This window comes from Pyrgilauda ruficollis, unplaced genomic scaffold (genome assembly GCF_017590135.1).
Source record: "Pyrgilauda ruficollis isolate IOZ18807 unplaced genomic scaffold, ASM1759013v1 scaffold105, whole genome shotgun sequence".
Classification (NCBI taxonomy): domain Eukaryota; kingdom Metazoa; phylum Chordata; class Aves; order Passeriformes; family Passeridae; genus Pyrgilauda; species Pyrgilauda ruficollis.
In genome coordinates, this window is record NW_024508656.1 from 372485 (window position 1) to 390504 (window position 18020).

General features: G+C 49.7%; 1 protein-coding gene across 3 annotated transcripts in view; it reads left to right on the top strand.

The window, feature by feature from the left end:
• FGF18 (fibroblast growth factor 18) overlaps nt 1-5571 on the top strand; it is a 63574-nt gene extending 58003 nt beyond the window's left edge. For all 3 annotated transcript variants that reach the window (XM_041470284.1, XM_041470275.1, XM_041470294.1), the window contains one exon: nt 4541-5571. In XM_041470284.1, coding sequence (XP_041326218.1) covers nt 4541-4807 — 267 coding nt within the window. In that variant the 3' untranslated portion in view covers nt 4808-5571. The remainder of the gene's footprint in view (nt 1-4540) is intronic.
• Nucleotides 5572-18020: the final 12449 nt, after the last annotated feature.

Here is an 18020-nt window from a genome sequence, read left to right on the forward strand (position 1 = left end):
TGCCCCGATCTTTACAAACAGAGAAACTTTTCCGTCCTGGAAGCTTCTCTCCCCGCTCCTGGGTGTTACCCGAGCTGCTGGCGCGAGCTCATTGTCGCTGTGAAAGCCGAGGGAAGTTCGGATTTCCCGGTGCCCACTGCGCCAGATTTGTGAAGCGTAAATGAAAAAACCTGCCCTGGCCTCCGTGCGCTATAAAGAGCTGCTCAGGTGGCTCGGCGTGGCAGGCGGCGGGGGAGGGCGGAGGCGGCCGCTGCACCTGCTGATGCTTTGGCTCGGGCTGGTGGCACAGAGCGGCCGCGAAGTCCCCCTGAGCTGCAAGCTGTTTGTGGCAGGAATGCCTCGCTCCGAGGAGCGCTCCTCCTACGGCAACAAAGAGCTCTTTGATCCTTTCCATTTGGAGGACTTAAAACGAGAAAGCCAAACTACAATAAGACCAAGTTGGGTCATAAAAAGGAGAGCAGGAGCACCAAAGCGCTCCGGAGTGTAATTGTAGAAGCAGCAAATGCTTTGGCACTTAATTCTGCTTTAGTGTCAGTTCAACATGTTTCACGTTTAAGACTGGAGAGCCCCTCACCAAATGCTCTGCACAAACAATCCGGGGCTGCTCCTCGATGAGCCCCGTGTGCTCAGAGAGCCCCGGCTCAGCGCGGTCGCTCGGCTCCGCTACGCTCAGCTGCGCGGGGTGGAGCCGGCTCACGGTGCAGAAACGCTCCTCAGACCCCTCACTGCAGGGTGAGCCTGGGGGGCTGCTGCTCTGACCTTGTTCTGTAGAAACTCTGGCACCAGCCAGGTCCCTGCCTGGCGCTGGGCACTGCCCCACTGCGAGCGGGGCAGCTCCGCAGCCCGTGTTCCAGGAGATGCTCTGCTGGAGCCAGCCCTTGGTGCTGCTCAGGCCGGGCTTTCCCCTCACTCTGCGCACACCTGGGCCACGCCCCAGAGCTTTCCCCGGAAGGTGGCATTTAGATCAGGCATTTTATAAGGCATTTATCAGAAACTTGGCTAACAGATACCACATCTTCCCAAAGTTCTTGGGCTGTGTTTAAACAAAAACATGCTCTGAATGATTTCTTTGCAAAGAACTGACCTGCCAGGTGGCACGGCCTTGTTGCATGGCCAGGCAGCAGCCCCTGGGCCAACACCAACAGTTCGGTCTCTGACTTGCAGAGAGCCTTTGCAGGAGCAAGGTTGTGTCTCTGCTGTGTCCTGCTCTGAGCTGGGAGCGTGGCTGGAGCTGCTGCCAGTGGGTTGGTGAGGCCAAAAGGCAGGAGCAGCCAGTGGGGCACACGAGGGGCACAGGAAGCCCTCATTCTTGCTGTGGAGGGGACAGGGATGTGGGGCTGTGTGTGGGACTTCCTCTGTCCTGTGGCCAGGCCATGACACTGGGTCAGACAGCCCCTGTGCAGCTCTGAGGCTTTCAAGAATTTGTTGTCAAGAATCAGTTGAAAACACAAAGCTCCATGTTTTGGAGGGTGAGTGCTCTGCAGGGCGCATCCCTGCCAGCGCAGTGTGTATGAAATGTGGCTTGGCAGCAGCTCCCAGCTGACGTTGGTGATGGAGGGTGCAGCCCTGGGTCAGTTGCACCAGGAGCTCCTGGGGAAGGGTGAGCCTGTGGCTGGAGCAGGGAGTGACGCTTGGCAAAAGCTGTCTCCATTTTCTCTTTAACCCCCTTCTCTTTGGAGGAGTGAGGGGATGTCTGACGGACCCAAGGAGTGATTGGCTATGGCTGAAGTAGGGAACTGATTAAATTTTAAATGTTGGGCACTTGATGCTTAAAAATTACTGAAAACCCCACAAATTGATTTTTCCCCTAATAGATTATTGTGGGTACAGCTCTTCATGGTGTAGGTAACTTGTGTGAATGATTTATCCTGTTGGGGATCATAAAAGAAACTGTAAAATTATCTTGTCAGTATTTGAAAATCATTTGTGTGTCTGTGACGTGTCTTAGCACATACAGGAATGCGCTGTTTGGGGAAGTGAGGTCCTTATCCTGATTTATCTCTAGGTACTTGTAAATGCTGCTGTAATTTCATGTTATCAAACCATTTAGCTCTTCCTCTTCCAGAACGAAGTTATTTTATCTCATGCACCTTGTTTACTTCAAATTAGCTCTGAGGTTGGCCTGAAGTTGCACCTTGTTATTCCTCCACCTCCTGTCTCCGTCTTAGGCTCTGTCGGCAAATTTGAAGGTATAAGTAAATACTTTTTTTGTTATTAATAGAATAAGTTCCCCCCTCCTACACACGTTTTCTTTTCATTCCAGTCTTCATTTTCCATGAAAAACTGACATTGCAGTACAAGCGGAACCCTCCCAAATTGTATGAAAAACCCTTAATTCTCCTAGCAACAAGGTCAGGGCTCAAATCCAGTCCCTTCCCACGAGCATGGAGGGAACAACCCTTCCAATTACCTGCGGTATGGATCCGGTCGGTTCACAGGCACCTGGATTTGGGTGGATTTGAATCCCAGCCATGGTATTGTTCAAAAATTCTCCACTCACTGGGGAAGGGTTTGTAGTGGGTTGGGCCCTGAGAAACCTGGAGCTGGTTTTATGGCTTCCCATTGAAATCTGGTGGAACCCTGTGGTGTTGACTGATTTCCCCCTTTGCGACTCATGTGGCTTTGATCAAACCCAGGACTTGGAGAATGACACCCCCAGGAACTGGAACCACTGAGCTATGCCCAGTTCTGCTGTTCATTAAAGCATTTGTGAGCTTCCAATTGTGGATGGTAAAATGAGGACCTTTGTGCCTATCCTGAATGGAGACTGCTAGTCCTAAAGCAGAGCCCCTGCGCAGGCCCTGGATTAGCAGAACTGTTGGAAAAGTTGCCAGAATTTGCCCTCGTAATGAGACCTTCCCTGGTGCCGAAAGCCTTGAGGCAGGAGGGTGCAGTGCTGACTTCAGGGCAAACATCACCTTCTGTCACACAGATGGAACCAAAGCTCTGCTGAAGGCATGGAGTCCTGGAGGAATGGCTGGCCCTGGGGGGTGGTGATGAGCAGCCATCCTGGCTTTCCTCTGTTGCTGCCTCCAGCCTGGGTCATGGTGCCTGATGGTTCCCCTGTCGTGGGTGTTTGGGGCTCAGGGGTGCAGGGAAGCCTGTGCAGCATGGTCCGGGGGTTTCCCTCCTGTTCTGTGATTGCCTGTCCTTCCCACAAACTGCAGCAAACTCCACAGGGATTGTGCAGCACATTTCAGGGTGGCTGCCCTGGAAAGGCAGGCTGAGCTGTCCTTGGCGAAGAGATGGTAACCATGCAGGATTTGGCTCCTCACCCCAGCCTCATGCCCAGAGGAGCCTCTAAGCAGGGCTGGGGCTGAGCAGCTCATGCTGCTGTGGCTTCCCTGCCCCCCCAGGATATGATGGGTAAAGACTGAGAGGGTCTGACAGTGTTTAGTTTGGGTGGGCAGGGTTTCATAGTAGTATATGTAGGCCTGCAGTTCCAAAAAAACTCATTTGATATTAGTAGGAAGCTGAATTGGGCTATGATGGAAATCCTTCCTTTGACTTTGCTGAGCTTTAAATGAAGTCCTGTGCAATGGTTTATATCTACTTATCCTGTATCTACTCCTTAATATCTTCTGATGCATAAATCAAGGTGCAGGTGCACGGCATGTGACATTCTAGGTACAGCACCAGTAACTCAGCAGTTAAAGGGCAAAATGTTTTCTGGCAGAAGGTTATGGGTGAGAAGAATTTCCTTTGTGCTCAAGGACTTGAAAATGCAGTTGTGTGATGCTGTCACTCCCTCCAGTGCTGCCTGTCCTGTGTGAGAGTCCTGAATGCAGAGATCCTTGTTCTGCCATGTTCAAAGCCCAGTTCTGGGTCTGGTAGGATCTCCAGGCTGAGCTGAGCCCAGTTTGGCTTCAGGGCTCTCCAGGGTCCCAGGGACAGGAGTGGTGCCAGGGACCCCAGTGGCTCCAGCACCCCTGGAGCACCACGTGTGGTCCATCTGCCAGGGGTTGCCCTGGGATCACATGGAGGAGAGTTTTCAAATTGCTGTGGAGGCTTAGACTGAAACTTGTAATAATTTTAGTGGGATTTGGGTAGTTGTGGGTGAAATACCATAAGGTATTTCAGAAAACATCAGGAGTGAGAGGAAGAAGGGGAAACGCTGTTGTTTGGGCCATGTGAGATTCTGGGGTTTGGTTTTTTCTGACTAAGTATGATGTTTCCCTGGCACAAATTCAATTCGTCCTCTCTCCCTAAGGGAAAAAAGCAAAGCTGGATGTCTTGCTTTGCTTGCAGTTGAAGGCACTGGACTGGATAAACTTAACTGTTGTCTTTGAAAAATTTTTCTCCCCTTGGATAAGAGCATTTAGAAAAAGAAATTATGACCTCACGCTTTCGTGCTTTAAAAAAAAAAAAAAAAAGTTTGATTTTAGCTGGTGCTTGTTATGGCTCTTATTAAGAACGTTTGAACCAAAAAAGAGGTCCAGATGTGATGATTTTATTTATGCCAAATTGGGTTTTGGTCACTGAGCTTGCATTTGGATTATTTATTTTTTCTTTCCTTTTTTTTTTTTTTTTCCTTTTTCAGCCTGATGGCACCAGTAAGGAGTGTGTCTTCATTGAAAAAGTCCTAGAAAACAACTACACGGCACTGATGTCTGCAAAATATTCAGGCTGGTATGTTGGATTCACCAAAAAAGGGAGGCCACGGAAAGGGCCCAAGACCCGGGAAAACCAGCAAGATGTACACTTTATGAAGAGATACCCAAAGGGGCAAATGGAGATACAGAAACCTTTCAAGTACACAACAGTCACCAAGAGGACTAAGAGAATACGACCCACCAACCCCAGCTAAAACCAGACAAAAATAGTGTCACAATAAGAAACCACAAAAAAGAAAAAAAAAAAACTGCACCAGAGGAATATTTTTACATTAAAAATAAGGAAGAAGCTCTATTTTTGTACATTGTGTTTAAAAAAAATAAAAATAAAAAAAATTAATAAAAGACTAGATGGCAAATGCTGGGGAAAGCTGTTCGGGATTTATTGTGACTTGAAAAATGAAATTAACTGCTCTATTTAAATTGACTTCTTGTTGTTGATGACACACAGGTGCTTCTTTTGCTTTTTTGGAAAGGACAACTTCTCAAGCATACCTCCAGAGGAAAAAAAAAAAAAAAAAAAAAAAAAAGAATTATTAAAAATAAATAAATAAAACCAAAGAAAACCTAAGTTCTTTCCCAAAGTTACTGAGACCCTGCCCCGCCAAGTGCCGGTTGGCAGTAATCTATTTATTGCCTGCTGCCCGCCGGCCAGGACAGGCGGTGGGAGCTGCAGGGACGAGGCCCGTGGAGCTCTCGGCGCACCGATCCTCTGTAACCCTCCTGACGACATAGGGAGTCACAGCTCCGTGATCCTGCATCCCGCTCACTTCTGGAGAATGCTGCTAACTACATTCAAGTGACTACAAGATGACCTAGTACACCAATGATAAGGGAATATTTTAAAACCAGCTATATTATATATATTATATATATATAAGCTATTTATTTCACCTCTCTGTATATTGCAGTTCCATGAACCAAGTATTACTGCCTCAACAATTAAAAAAAAATATTTAAAACATATGTACATATTTTTGCTGTTCACACTTCTTTCCCCTCCCTGAGTAGTGGTTTTTAAATGCATATTTATTCTTTATGCGAGGCCAGCAGGAAATGTTCGGGGCAGTTTCCCCACTATAAACTTCATTGCTGATTCTGTAGTTCCTCCTGTTCCTTAATACCATCTTCCTCTTCCTCCCTGGTTGTTGCCACAAGGAAGAGTCTCAGTGGGGTGCTGGTGGGCTGAGTGTGAGGGAATCCACGCCAGCGTTTTTCAAGAGCAGCACATTTGATACCTTGCAGTCCAAGGAATATTTCCTAAAGCTGTGGCCAAGCAGAAAGTAAACTGGAAAATGAGTATCTGACTGCATTAACACATACTTACGTGTGGCTTGTGTTTCCTTCATTAGAGCTTTTAGAGGGGCTCTTGCTTTCAGCTATTTAATTCAAAATTGTGCCTTTTCAAACTTGCCCTTACCCAGACAAATCCCTCTCCCTTGTCCTGCATGGTTCACCCAGCTCATCCAGGAAGTTGTTTCCCTGGTCAGTCCAGCCAGCTTTCCTCCCAGGAATTCTGCACAGGATATGGGGGATGTAATATGCCCCACAAACAGAAAGTGGGGGAAAAAAAGCAAGATAAAATATCTGACCTCAGATTTTAACTGAATGGCGATGGAGCCCAAGTGGAGTTTTAAGGAGAAGCTTGCTTGGCTTTTCTTTCTTTCTGTCTGCAGACATGGCTACACTCCCTGGGTACAGGCAGGGCTGGAAATGCTCAAAGCCACTAAGAAAGATTTTTTTGTTAATCAGGAGAATTACTCTCCCCAGAACAAGCTTTCCCAAGATAACTTTGAGAGCTGCAGCCAAATCCTGCAGATCAAAGCTGTTTGGGAGATGGGGCAGATAAGCATGCAAGCTTGAGGATGCTTATCTGAACCAATCTCCAAACCTTGCAAGCCTGGAGAAAAATGAGCAGTGCTAAGCAGGGTCACTCCACGCTGCTCCAGGAGGAGCTGGTTAGCTGCACAGGTGATGCCTCACACCAGCTAAGCACGGCAGGTCGCTCAACAGCCCCTGTCCCAGGGGATTATTGGGAGCTGCTCTCCTGGGGCATCTGCAGACAAGCACCGGAGCAGGGCCCAAGGATGGAATTGATTGGTGGGGGCTGGAAGGCTTTGCCAGCTTTGTTTTCAGATTGATTCATGTGGGAAGGATTTGGGGAAAGTTCAGAGGAGTGCTGGGATGGAGAATTGGGAGCAACTGGAGATTTGCTGTGTTAGTACCTCCAAGAGGAGACATCCAGCTGATTTCCACAGTGAGAAAGGTTTTATGGGTGCCTTTCTTCTTAAAATATTGCCATGGCCCTGATGGTTTCACTGTTAAAACTACAGGGTTTGTTTGCCACTGGAGAAATTCAAAGGGATGGGGGCAGTAAAGGCTGGAGCAATGTGGGCAAAAGGGATCTCCTCTTCCAGACTGAGGCTGGGAGCAACCAAGGAGGATCTGCTCCCTGTCCCACAGTGGGAAATTGGCACATGGGAGTGAGGGGCCATACAACTGGTATGCAACTGGGGGCTCTGTCTCTCATGTCATCGGTTTACAGGAATATTTCCTGGACAGCAGTGGGACAGGTTCCTCAGGCTGTGGAAAGGCCGTGTGGTGAGGAGATTGATGCTCACCTGGATTAGGTGATGCTGGAGGGATTTGTTCGCTGATGGTGCACATTAAGTGTTTGTATTTGAACATCTGCTTTCAGGCTTTATTAACAAAAGCAGGGGCAAAGGTGAGAAGAATTCACACCATGTCCCCTTCAGAGGATCTTTAGGTTGGAGAGAAGGGTGCTCTGGGTAGGAGACATTCAAAGACTGAACAGAAATAGGAGAAATCCATCCTGTGCCCAGTGAGGGACAGCCCTGTGCATGGGGCACATGATACTCTTGCCTGGGCTGTGCTCGGGGGTTGGGCCAGGAGCTGGTTAGAGGTGGTTGTCAGCAGACCTGCCGGACAGGCCCCTCTCTGACATCCAGAGCAGAGAAGTAGCTTGTCTGTGGTGTTTAACCTCATTTTGTCCTTTCAGAAAATCTTCAGTCACCCTGAATATGAGCTGAGATTTCCCATGGAGGCTTTGCATTTGATTTACTTTATAATTGAAGATTGTTAATTGCTATTCTGGGATTCTCGTCAAGGGTAAGGGATGTAACACTGTGATGGCATTAATGTGCATGGAGCTCTGAGCAGGCACACTTTAACCAGTACTCTGCTTAATTGGCATTAATAAAAGGATATTGGAGACACTGCCTCAGAAACACTGCTGGATAAGTCACACTGCTTTGATAGCCGAGATCAGAGAGAGGCATGGGCTGATAATGCCGGGCTGGCTTTGTCGAGTACAGGAGCCACTGAGCCCAGGAGGGAAACTTTGTGGGTCCGAGTTTTTTGATCATGTTGCACAAACCAGAGCTGTTTGATGAGACCTTCTGGGTGGTGGATCTCCCGTGCTGTCCCTGTGAGGGTGAAGGGTCAGTGGTCACAGCTCAGCTAGGCCCATTGTCTGGTCCAGGCAGGGCAAACCCTCCACCCCACAACCCACCACGGTGGTGGTGTGCCCTGCCTGTGGCTTACCACTGGCCAAGAGGACAAAGAGTGTCCTGGTCCCTGTGCGAGGTGCCTTCCAGCCCCCTGCCACACAGCTGTCAGTGGGTGACTGAGTTCACATCCCTGCAGCTGGAGCTCCAAAATTGGTGTGGTCTTTCCTGCTTAGCAGCAGAGTTGTTCTGTGTCTGCCTTGTTTATGCAAATGCAAGTGCCATGGCAGGCTCTGACCTGGAGTGCCCAACAGAGCCTGATCTGCCCCTCTCGGCCAGCAGCTGGCTTTTGGCCACAATCTCTGGGGAGCACAGGCATGGGAAATGCCTGTTTGTTTGCCTGTGTTGTCCTTGCAGTCTAGCTCCGGATCACCCCCTGGTGCTGGGTCTCACAGACGGTTTGGATGAACTTTTCACAGATGTGAAGCAGTGGGGCAGCCTCTTCCAGGAGCATGTTTGCAGATTTAGCCCTGCCCTTCTGCACCTGCCCAGGTGTAGCCTGCCTGTGATAGGAGCTGATCCCTTCAGCTGCATCTCTTACACATCAGCATGTGTGATATCTGTGCAGCTGTAATTATAACAGCTTCTGGGAGCATGGCTGATCCATCCTCCAATCAATGTCAAGAGGTGGGATGAGGGGAGAAGGAAGCAGTCAGGTCAAAAATAATGAAGTTTTGGGAAGGGGTGCTGCCCTAGTAGGTAAGTGACAAGAAGACCCAGTTTCTATGTCCATGGCTTCTGGAGTTAAGGCCATAGTCTAAACAGGCTGGATGCCCTCATGCCTGTGAGCCCTGTGTGTCTGTAGGTGGATGTTGGAGTGGGGCAGAGCTTGGGGAGGACACTAAAAGCTCTGTGAGGGCTGAGCTCAGCCCACCCCTGCCTGCTGAACTGCCTCGATCTTTGCAGCAGCTTATTTACCTGTTCATGGAAACATGGCAAGGTGGAAGTTAGGTCTGGCTTAGGCAAACAACCAGCCTAGACCAGCTCTGGGAGCAAGGCTTGACAGGCACACGTGTAGCCATAGGGGTGGTGTTCTGCACCATGTGCCTGGTGATGTGCATCAGCTTTCCCTGATTCTCTGCTCAATTTGGTGTCTCTGTACTTTCACAAAAGCAATGGAATGGGAGTTCAGCCATGATTTTAGAACTCCAGCTGGAGAAAATGATCTTTGTGTTGTTTAGAAGTATTTGTCCCCCAAGGAAGATCTGACTGAGCAATTGGAGTCAGCTCTAGCGGGACAGGTTGGGTAACAAAATCTTGGGTTACTTTGGCTCCCAGAGCACGCTGTGTTCCCATGCCTACCTTTGAGAAATAAGGTTGGAAGAGGTAAAAATGTGTGTGTGTGTGTGTGTAGTGGTGGTTGGGCTTTTTTAGGCCACTGGATTACTCTACAACACAAGTATCTGCTGATGCAGGAGGAAGAGGAGCTCTCTGTGTGTGTGGGTCTGTACATTCCCCCAAGCCCTGCTCAGTCATGCTCATCCAACAGAGGGAAAAGGGTCACACAAAGCACGGGTGTCCCCCGGGAAAAGAGCTTTTCTCTGCTGTCCACTCTCAAGGTATTAAACACTCTGGGTGTCTGCTGTGAGGCAGAGCAGGTATATTCCTATGCAGAATTTCCTGGTGCTGTGCCAAAGGGTGGAAGTTTATACTTAAGATTCACAACAGCTGTTTAAAGTGCCTATGTCTCGTGCCAGCCATACCACCTGAATGGCCAAGGGATATATATAAAACTTCAATTATTTTTTGAATGTTTGTTGTTATTCATTTGGAGACAGATGAGAGGAGATTCCTCACAAATGATGTAACCTATGTAGACTGTTATTACCAACAGTGTGAGCTGAAAAATTAGGGAGGAAAAACCAGGTCAAACTGAAACTTTTCCTTTTTTTCTTTTTAAGTGAGACAAAGTTCTGAGTGGAGTGATTTGGGTTTACCAGAGACATCTAATTCACTCTTATTAAGGATTTATTTAATTTCTCTAAATACATGTGATTTCATAGGGGAAAAAAAGAGAAGTTTTGAAGGTAAAAAACAATTATGTGATGAGTAAAGTAGTCTCCCCTGCCTGTTTGTCAGTTGAAACTGACTTGAGCTCCCCACTGAACCTTCAATCCTTTGGCAGTTTTCTGTTGCTTTAGCAAATGCTGCCTCTCTCCACTCACTGAGGCCCTGGATGGAACCTGTTCTGGAACCCACAGATGGGTGCAGAGCCCAGACCTTCTCCCTGTCCCACCCATTCCTGCTGCCCTCCTTCTGCCCCTCCTTTTATAAGAGGCTGAGTCCTGGCTGATGGGACCAAAGCTCAGAACACTGTTTTCTTTCTCCAGTGGCATTTTAAGTGCCTATGTTAAGGTGCCAGCCCAAGGAGATCTACAGTGTGAGCATCCTCCAGAGTCCCCATCTCTCAGCAAGTTCTGACACATACTGGGGGCTCCATGGCCATCAAGATCTGTGAATTTAGTGGTTACTGACACAGACAAGCCAAGCTGTGAGCTCTAGGCTGGTAGTCACCAGTCCCTGACTGTTTGTTGTGGGTGGGACTCGTTTCTACTCAGAAAATTATGGAAAGTTTAGTCCAACCAGTGCAGCGTGAAGGTGGCTGACACCTGCCTGGGCAAGGGCTGATTCCCAGCCTTGGAGCAGACTAAAGGGTAACTGTCTGCACATCCCAGTGGCTGCCAGGCTGGAGGACCTGTGGCTGAGCCACAGGAAGCATAACTGCGTTATGCTGGGTTTGGAAAACAACCGGTTGAGTTTCCCAAGCCACATCAAACCCATCTAAAGAGAGATGAATTGGTCTGCTCAGGCCTAAAGGATAGAAAACACTGCCTTTGTTTTGAAAAAAACAACCGCAGTGGCCAGGAATAACAGAAGACATAACCACACCAAAGCCTCTGATGGGAGTTTCCTCCTGGGTTAAGCAGCACAGGCATCCTGAGGTTCACGGTATGTTTTGAGGGATGTCCTGGATGCAGGACAGTGTGGCCCAGCTGGGGGAAGCACTGCAGGTGATGCTGATGTTCCCCTTCCCAGCTGAGTTCTTCTTCCTCCTTTGGAATGTGTTTTCAGTGGCTTGTGCAATCCCAGTCTTGGAAGGGCCAGTTTTCCTCTGCTGAAGAGGAAATTCTGAACCTGCTTTTGTCCCAAGTGAATGCAATGAGCTACGGCAATCATGGGAGAAATTTATAATTGAGAAATTTCACCCCAAAACTTTGCAGCTTGGGGATTCAGAGACATGTGCACATTTTGGGGTACACCCCTCTGACTACCCAGGAGAGAGGTGCCACCAGAAACTCTGGCAGGGGTGGAGCAGCGAGGGTGCAGGGAAAGGCTGTCCCAGTGTGTTGTGAGGCTGTGCAGGGTCAGCAGCCCCTGTGGTGGCTGGTTTGGAGCTGGATGGGAGCAGAGCCCACCATGGCCAGCTGGGACGTGACCATGGCCAGTGGGGAGGAGACCACGGCACAGGCCTGGAGCTGCTGCCGGCCAGAGGGATTTGTGTGTGAGGCCGGAGGGAGCGGCCGGGAACCAGAGGGAAGGCATTGGTGTGCGAGGGATGGGCCATGGCCCAGCCAGCAGGGCCTGAGTTCCTGGGAGGTAGCACGTTACTTTGATCAGATGATCGGATTTGCATGAATCAGAATGTAAAAATCTTGGCTGGGGTTTATAAAGGAGTCTAGAGAAATGAGCTGCCTCTTTATGTGTGTATCTGACACGAGCACAAAGTGAAAACCTTTCCACTTCTTGGTGGGACCATTTTCCAAGGAGAGACAGCTATATGGAGCTTAGATGTTGTTCACAGCCATGGCAGGCTTGCGGGCTGTGATCATCTCTGCTCAAGAGCTTTTAAAAAGATAAAATGAGCCTCCTATTATAAGGACTGAAAATAATCCTAAATGCATAACACACATGCAGCTTTCACAGGCACACATTTCTGAGCCATTGGAAATGTTGGCACACGCAAACAAACAAAAACACATGTCCCAGGCCTCTGGTTTTCATAGATGCCTGCGTGCCATGACATTTGAGGGGGTGGCATTGCCAAGAGCTAACGAACCAGATTCCTGGGCTTGACTTGCAGAGCTGTCTTGGGGATGCAGGGACAGAGAGGGGAGGCCTTTGGGCTGGGGACAGGCTCTGGGGACCATAGCACCACAGGAGAACCTGCATGGGGTGCCTGCCCATGGCGGGACAGGGCAGTGGGGAGGGCTGATTCCCCTGGGGCAAAGTGGGCAGTGAGGAGGCTCCAGAGAAAGGTATGCAACGGGGAGGCTCTGGAGCAAGATGCGCAATGGGGAGGCTCTCTAGAAGCAAACTGAAACCAGGGATCTGAGACCCAACTCCTCTGGAAGACAAAGAGGTGATGGAATGCAATTGCTTGGAAACCCACAGCTGATGGCAGTGCCTAAAGCACTCCCTGGAGAGAAAATCTGGGTGAATTGCCTGTGTGTGACTCCATCTGATCTTAAAGTTGCCATGACAGTGACAGTGGCAATCACCATCAGAGCCAGCACCAGTGTCTGTGATGCTGAGGGCGAGGGATAGGGACCCTGCATCTGCCCAGAGCTGGCAGAGAGCTTGAGCTTGTGCAGGCTGTGCCCTGCAGAGCAGCTGGGTGATCACACAGCTCATGTGCACCATCCGTCTGCCTGCCTGCCTGTCTGGATTCCTTGGGAAAGGTAAAACACCGTTTCCTGCAGGGTCAGATATTTTGGAGGGGGAAGAAAGCAATTTGTGGCTGTGTTGTCTGCCTGATCAAAAGTGTTACCGGACTGAGCTACACAATGTGCACTCTTTAAACCGGTCCCAATTAGCCCTTCTTGCTAATGCTGCGTTTCATTCCTGGGAGACTGCACTGGGAGAGCTGTTATGACTTTGTGATTGTGCACATACCTTTATGTGCTTTCATTCTTAATCCCCTTTTTGCAGAAGCCAAAAGGTCTTCCAGCCAAAAAGGAAATCAAAACCTTTTGTTGGCTGCTTCATAAGAATTAAGGGTGGGATGAAGGTTGTAGCAGGATCTTAATTAGCCATTGTAAATAACGAGAGCGGCAGTGCCTGCAACCATATACCACCTTGGGTTGAGATATTGTCAGACCACACAAAGCTAGGTGAATGGGCAGCACAATGGCAGATAAAATTCACCCCTGATAACTGCAAGACAAGGCATGGCAAGGAATAATTCGAGCTGTGCCTGCACTCTGTCGGGTTCCACGTTAATTGTAGTCATTTACACTCACAAAATGAGTGCAATAACAGCCACTCTGGGGTCTTTTTTCCTCTTTGCTGTTGTGAGAGTAAAACAAAATATGAGGATGGTTAAGGAGAGGGATGTAAAATATTCCCTAATTCCTGTCTGCTCACAGAATAGATCCGGAGGAGACCCTTGCTAACACACCAAGCTTCTCTCTGGATATCTGATCTCAAAAGGGGATATAGTGGAAATAATAAGTGTTCAGAGGCTGACAATGAAAATACTTAGAGGCCTGGTGAGGGAATGCTTTATGTAGGTATTGAAAGGACTGCGCCTGCTTCATTTAGAGACAGAAAAGTAATGAATAGTCTAGACTGCAGAGAAAGTAAATTGGGATCTCCCACTCACCTGCTCTCCCAACACAGAGAAATTCAATGAAAGGCAGCAAATGTCAAAACTGCTGAAAGAGAGGGGTTCTTGACTTGGGGAAAATTAACATGTAGCATGGAAATTAGCTTTGGGCTCAGACAGTGGGAGCCTGGAGAGCAGCCTCAGAGGGGCAGGGTGTTAGGCAGCACACCCCCGTACAGACTGGTGCTTCACCCATCCCACCCAGTGAAAGCCACTGGCGTTCAACCTTGTTTTATCCAAGTTAAATAGCTCTGGAGAAAGAATGAAATAACTCCACATTTGCTCCGAGTCCTTGCCCTGTCCTGTGCCACACAGACCTGCTGTTCTCACACTCCTGTGCTAGCTGAAGGAGCAGCAAAGACACTCCATGATGGCCTTGCAGGACACTTGCATGGTCCATCCTCACTCCTTTACCTTTCCATCCCCACAAGAAGCTCCACAGGCACCTCTTTCCAATAAGACCTTTGAGACCTTTTCCCATGTGGCAACCCTGGTTGCAAACCCTACCTTGCCTTTTCTCTCAGTGCTTTTTAGATTCCAAGGCCCTTCCTGTGTCACAGAGGGACCATCCCGTTTGCTCGCCATTGAGACAGTGCCAGCGTGGGTTGTGGCAGGGACGTATGGATGTGTGTTGCATGGACTTGGAGAGGAGAACTGACCTACACCTCCACAGGGTGACCCAGACCTTGCCCAGGCCTCGCTGCTTTTCACATCAGCCAGCCAGACAACTGAGCACAAGTGGTCCCATTCTGGAGGTGGAGAAGTTGGGATTACTCGTCTAATCTTGAACATGGCAACTTTTGCCCTCCGTGTTTCACATCCTGATCCTACAAGCTCCTCGCACACATTTGGGCTGAGATCTTTTGTGGCCTGGGGGATTTAGGCACTCAAATCCCGTCCATTTGGCACCTTACAGTCAGATTTCTCCCGTGGTTTCAGGAGATCCATGCATACGACAGGCCCTTTGCTCTGGGGATCTAAATGGCTGCATGGCATGGTTTGCTGGGAAGCACCACAAACAGCTGCTGGGCAGGAGTGAGTCTGGCTCCAGAGCTCTGGGCCCTGCCATGGCTGGTGTCTTCTCCAGGAGCAGCAGGGGCTGGGCTGGACAGTGCGGCTATGGGCCCAGCATGGCTGTGAGCCCAGATGTGAGCCTGCCTGTGGGCCCAGCATGGCTGTGGGCCTGGCATGGGCCCAGCTACGGGCCCGGCCTGGCTATGGGCCTGGCTGTGAGCCCAGCTGTGGGCCTGGCTGTGGGTCCAGCTCTGAGCCCGGCTCTGAGCCCGGCTCTGAGCCCGGCTATGGGCCCAGCCCAGCTGTGGGTCCAGCTGTGAGCCCGGCTATGGGCCCAGCCCAGCTGTGGGCCCAGCTCTGAGCCCGGCTATGGGCCCAGCCCAGCTGTGGGTCCAGCTGTGAGCCCGGCTATGGGCCCAGCTGTGAGCCCGGCTGTGAGCCCAGCCTGGCTGTGAGCCCGGCTGTGAGCCCGGCTATGGGCCCGGCCGTGGGCCCGGCCCGGCTGTGATGCTGCCGGCAGACGCTGCTGTGGGTGGTCTGAACACGGCCCGAGGTGCCCTAATCTCTGATCTGCTGCAGCAGCCAAATGATTCAGGGCTGGAGGTTTGCTTCGTACTGTGCAAGGTGTGAACCCAGACCGCGGCCTGCTTGTGAGACAACACACTGAGGGCAGACCCTCACTCTTTCAAGGTGGCTCCTCCAAACATGGGGTGGCTTCACTCAGGTGCTGGGACCACCTGCCAGCAGCAGAGCCACAAGCCAGCAAAGCCCTTCTTCGTCTCAGAGCATCACTTTCCAAGCGCAGGGAGCAAGCCGGATCCCACAGGCAGCTCCCAGCCGCCTCAGGAGGCAAGAATCACCTTCAGGAAGTGACTGATTTGGCAAATAAACCAAAACCCTGCCCTTGGGTGGAATTCATGACATGCAAATTTACAGGTGACTTCTGTGTAGCAAGGGAGCAGTGATGGAGTGAATGCCTTACGGTTGTGCTTCATTAAACACCTTTCCACCCGAGCCAAGAGGTTCCTACACCAAGCAGCAATCAAAGCCTCTCCTGGCAGTCTCACAGCCACAGGGAAAAGGGCCACACTGCACCTGGGACACAGACAGCAAGCTCCGGGGTGGGTTTGGCTGTGAGTAGCAGGGAGCAATGACACCTGAAGCAGCCCTGCTGGTGGGGTCTGTCCTGCTCAAAGAGGTCAGAAAATCATTGCTCTAGGAGAAATTACTCCAAGTACTTCAAAATGGCAAAAAAAAAAAAAAAAAATGGATCAAAGGAGTGCACAGGATGAAAGATTAAAAATCTGGTATCCAGAGAAGTGGTGGTGGTAGCAGGTGAAAATGTGACTGTGGCTGGGGGTTAGAGAATCAGGGGAGGGCTGTGCCTCTGTCTGCTGGCAAATATCTGGAGCATTTTGTTCCGTTATCTCCTTTTGGGGGTGCAGTCTCAGCTTCACATCTGCCAAGCAACTTCTCTGCTGTTTGAAAAGTGTAGCTAGTTCCTGAGCAGGAAATGCATCTTCCTGGAGGGCGCAGGGACACCCGCTAGAGTGTTGGATGTGCTGGGACAATGGAGGGGACAATGTGAGCACCCACCTGCATGGGGAGAGTGCAGGGCCTCCCTCCGCTGGGGTCCTTTGCTCTGCTGTATCTCTAACACATGCATTTGGTGTCCTGCACGGCTGTCAGGGGTAAATTGAGTCAATTTTCTCCTTTTATCTGACATTAAATGGTCATTAGTTTAAAAGAAAAAAGTTAAGCTGACTCACTTTCCATCTGGAAAAACCTTTATATTTGCGGTAAAAATGCACCAGGGCAGGTATCAATAACATTGTTTTAGGGAAAAAACAAAAACCATCATCAGTTTTGTATTCATTATTTTTCTGGGCAAATGAATTAAACAAACAGGATATCTGCCTTGTAACTTGTGGGCACGTTATTGTATTTACTGTTAGACCTTCCTGGAAATTTCCCGAGTTAGAAGAACATTTAAATTATAACCAGCTACACATTTCTGCTGGGAATCTTTCCCAGTCACAAATAATAAGGAAGTCTTTAGGCTGATGAGGAGGAATTCAGATTCATCTCCCCAGTGTTTTCAGTCAAACCCAGGAACCCAAGACCCTGCTGCTCTGGGAGTGAGGAGGGCTGCTGCTGGGGATCCAGTCATCATTGCTCAGGCTGTGGGTACAATGGAGAAAGCAGGAGACCTGACTCACCTTCTCCATGGACTCATCAGCTGTTTGCGTTATTAAGGAACAAGTCTTTGCTCACCTACACCCAACACCTACAACCAACACCTACACCTACACTCTACCATCCTGGAGGAGCTCAGGTTTTCTCCCAGGGCTTCTCTGGGTGGGATGTGTCACAGAATCACAGGTTCAGTTATTAAAGCTCATCCAGTCCCACCCCCTGACATGGCAGGGACACTACCCCAAGCTGCTCCAAGCCCCAATGTCCAACCTGGCCTGGGACACTGCCAGGGATCCAGGGGCAGCCACAGCTGCTCTGGGCACCCTGTGCCAGGGCCTGCCCACCCTCCCAGGGAAGAATTTCCTCCTGCTATCCAATCTAACCCTGCCCTCTGGCAGTGGGAAGCTGTTTAAAGGAACAGGGAGGGAGCCAGACTTGGTGAGAACTGCTGGGAGAGTCAGTGCCCCTTTCTGCTCTGACCATGATGTGACCCAGGCAAGGATGGTGGGTGCAGCTGGGGCCCTGGAGAAGCTCCCACCCCACTGTGCACCAGTGACTGCCTGCCCTGGACACACAGGGACACCCTCACTTGTGCCTGGTCCTGGCACCACCTCAGGGGACACCTTCACCAAGGCCATGCTGAACCTGGGGTTGGACTGGGATGATTGAACAAGGACTAAACATTAAATCAGGAATCAGCTAGGGTTCTGGTGAAACATGACTGGGAATTTTGTCCTTTGTGCCTTGGAAAGTACAGCTAAAGGAAAAGGATTAAGTTTTGCATTTTTTAAACTTTTTTTCTTTTCTTGGAAAATTCTTTGTCTTTTTCCAGCCTAGAAACAAAATCTAAAAATATTGAAATGTGAAAAGAATGCATTTCAGGTCCCAGGGTTTCTGCTTTCGACAAAAAAACAGGCTTCCTTCACTGCAAAATTTTTGCTTACCTGTAAATGTGTGGAGATTTCCAGCCAGCTCTTACATTGATTATTCGGTTCCTAAGATTTGAAATGGCAGTGCTGAGTTTTTCCACAGTTAACAGTGCAGTGCCAGGCCCTCTCTTCCAGG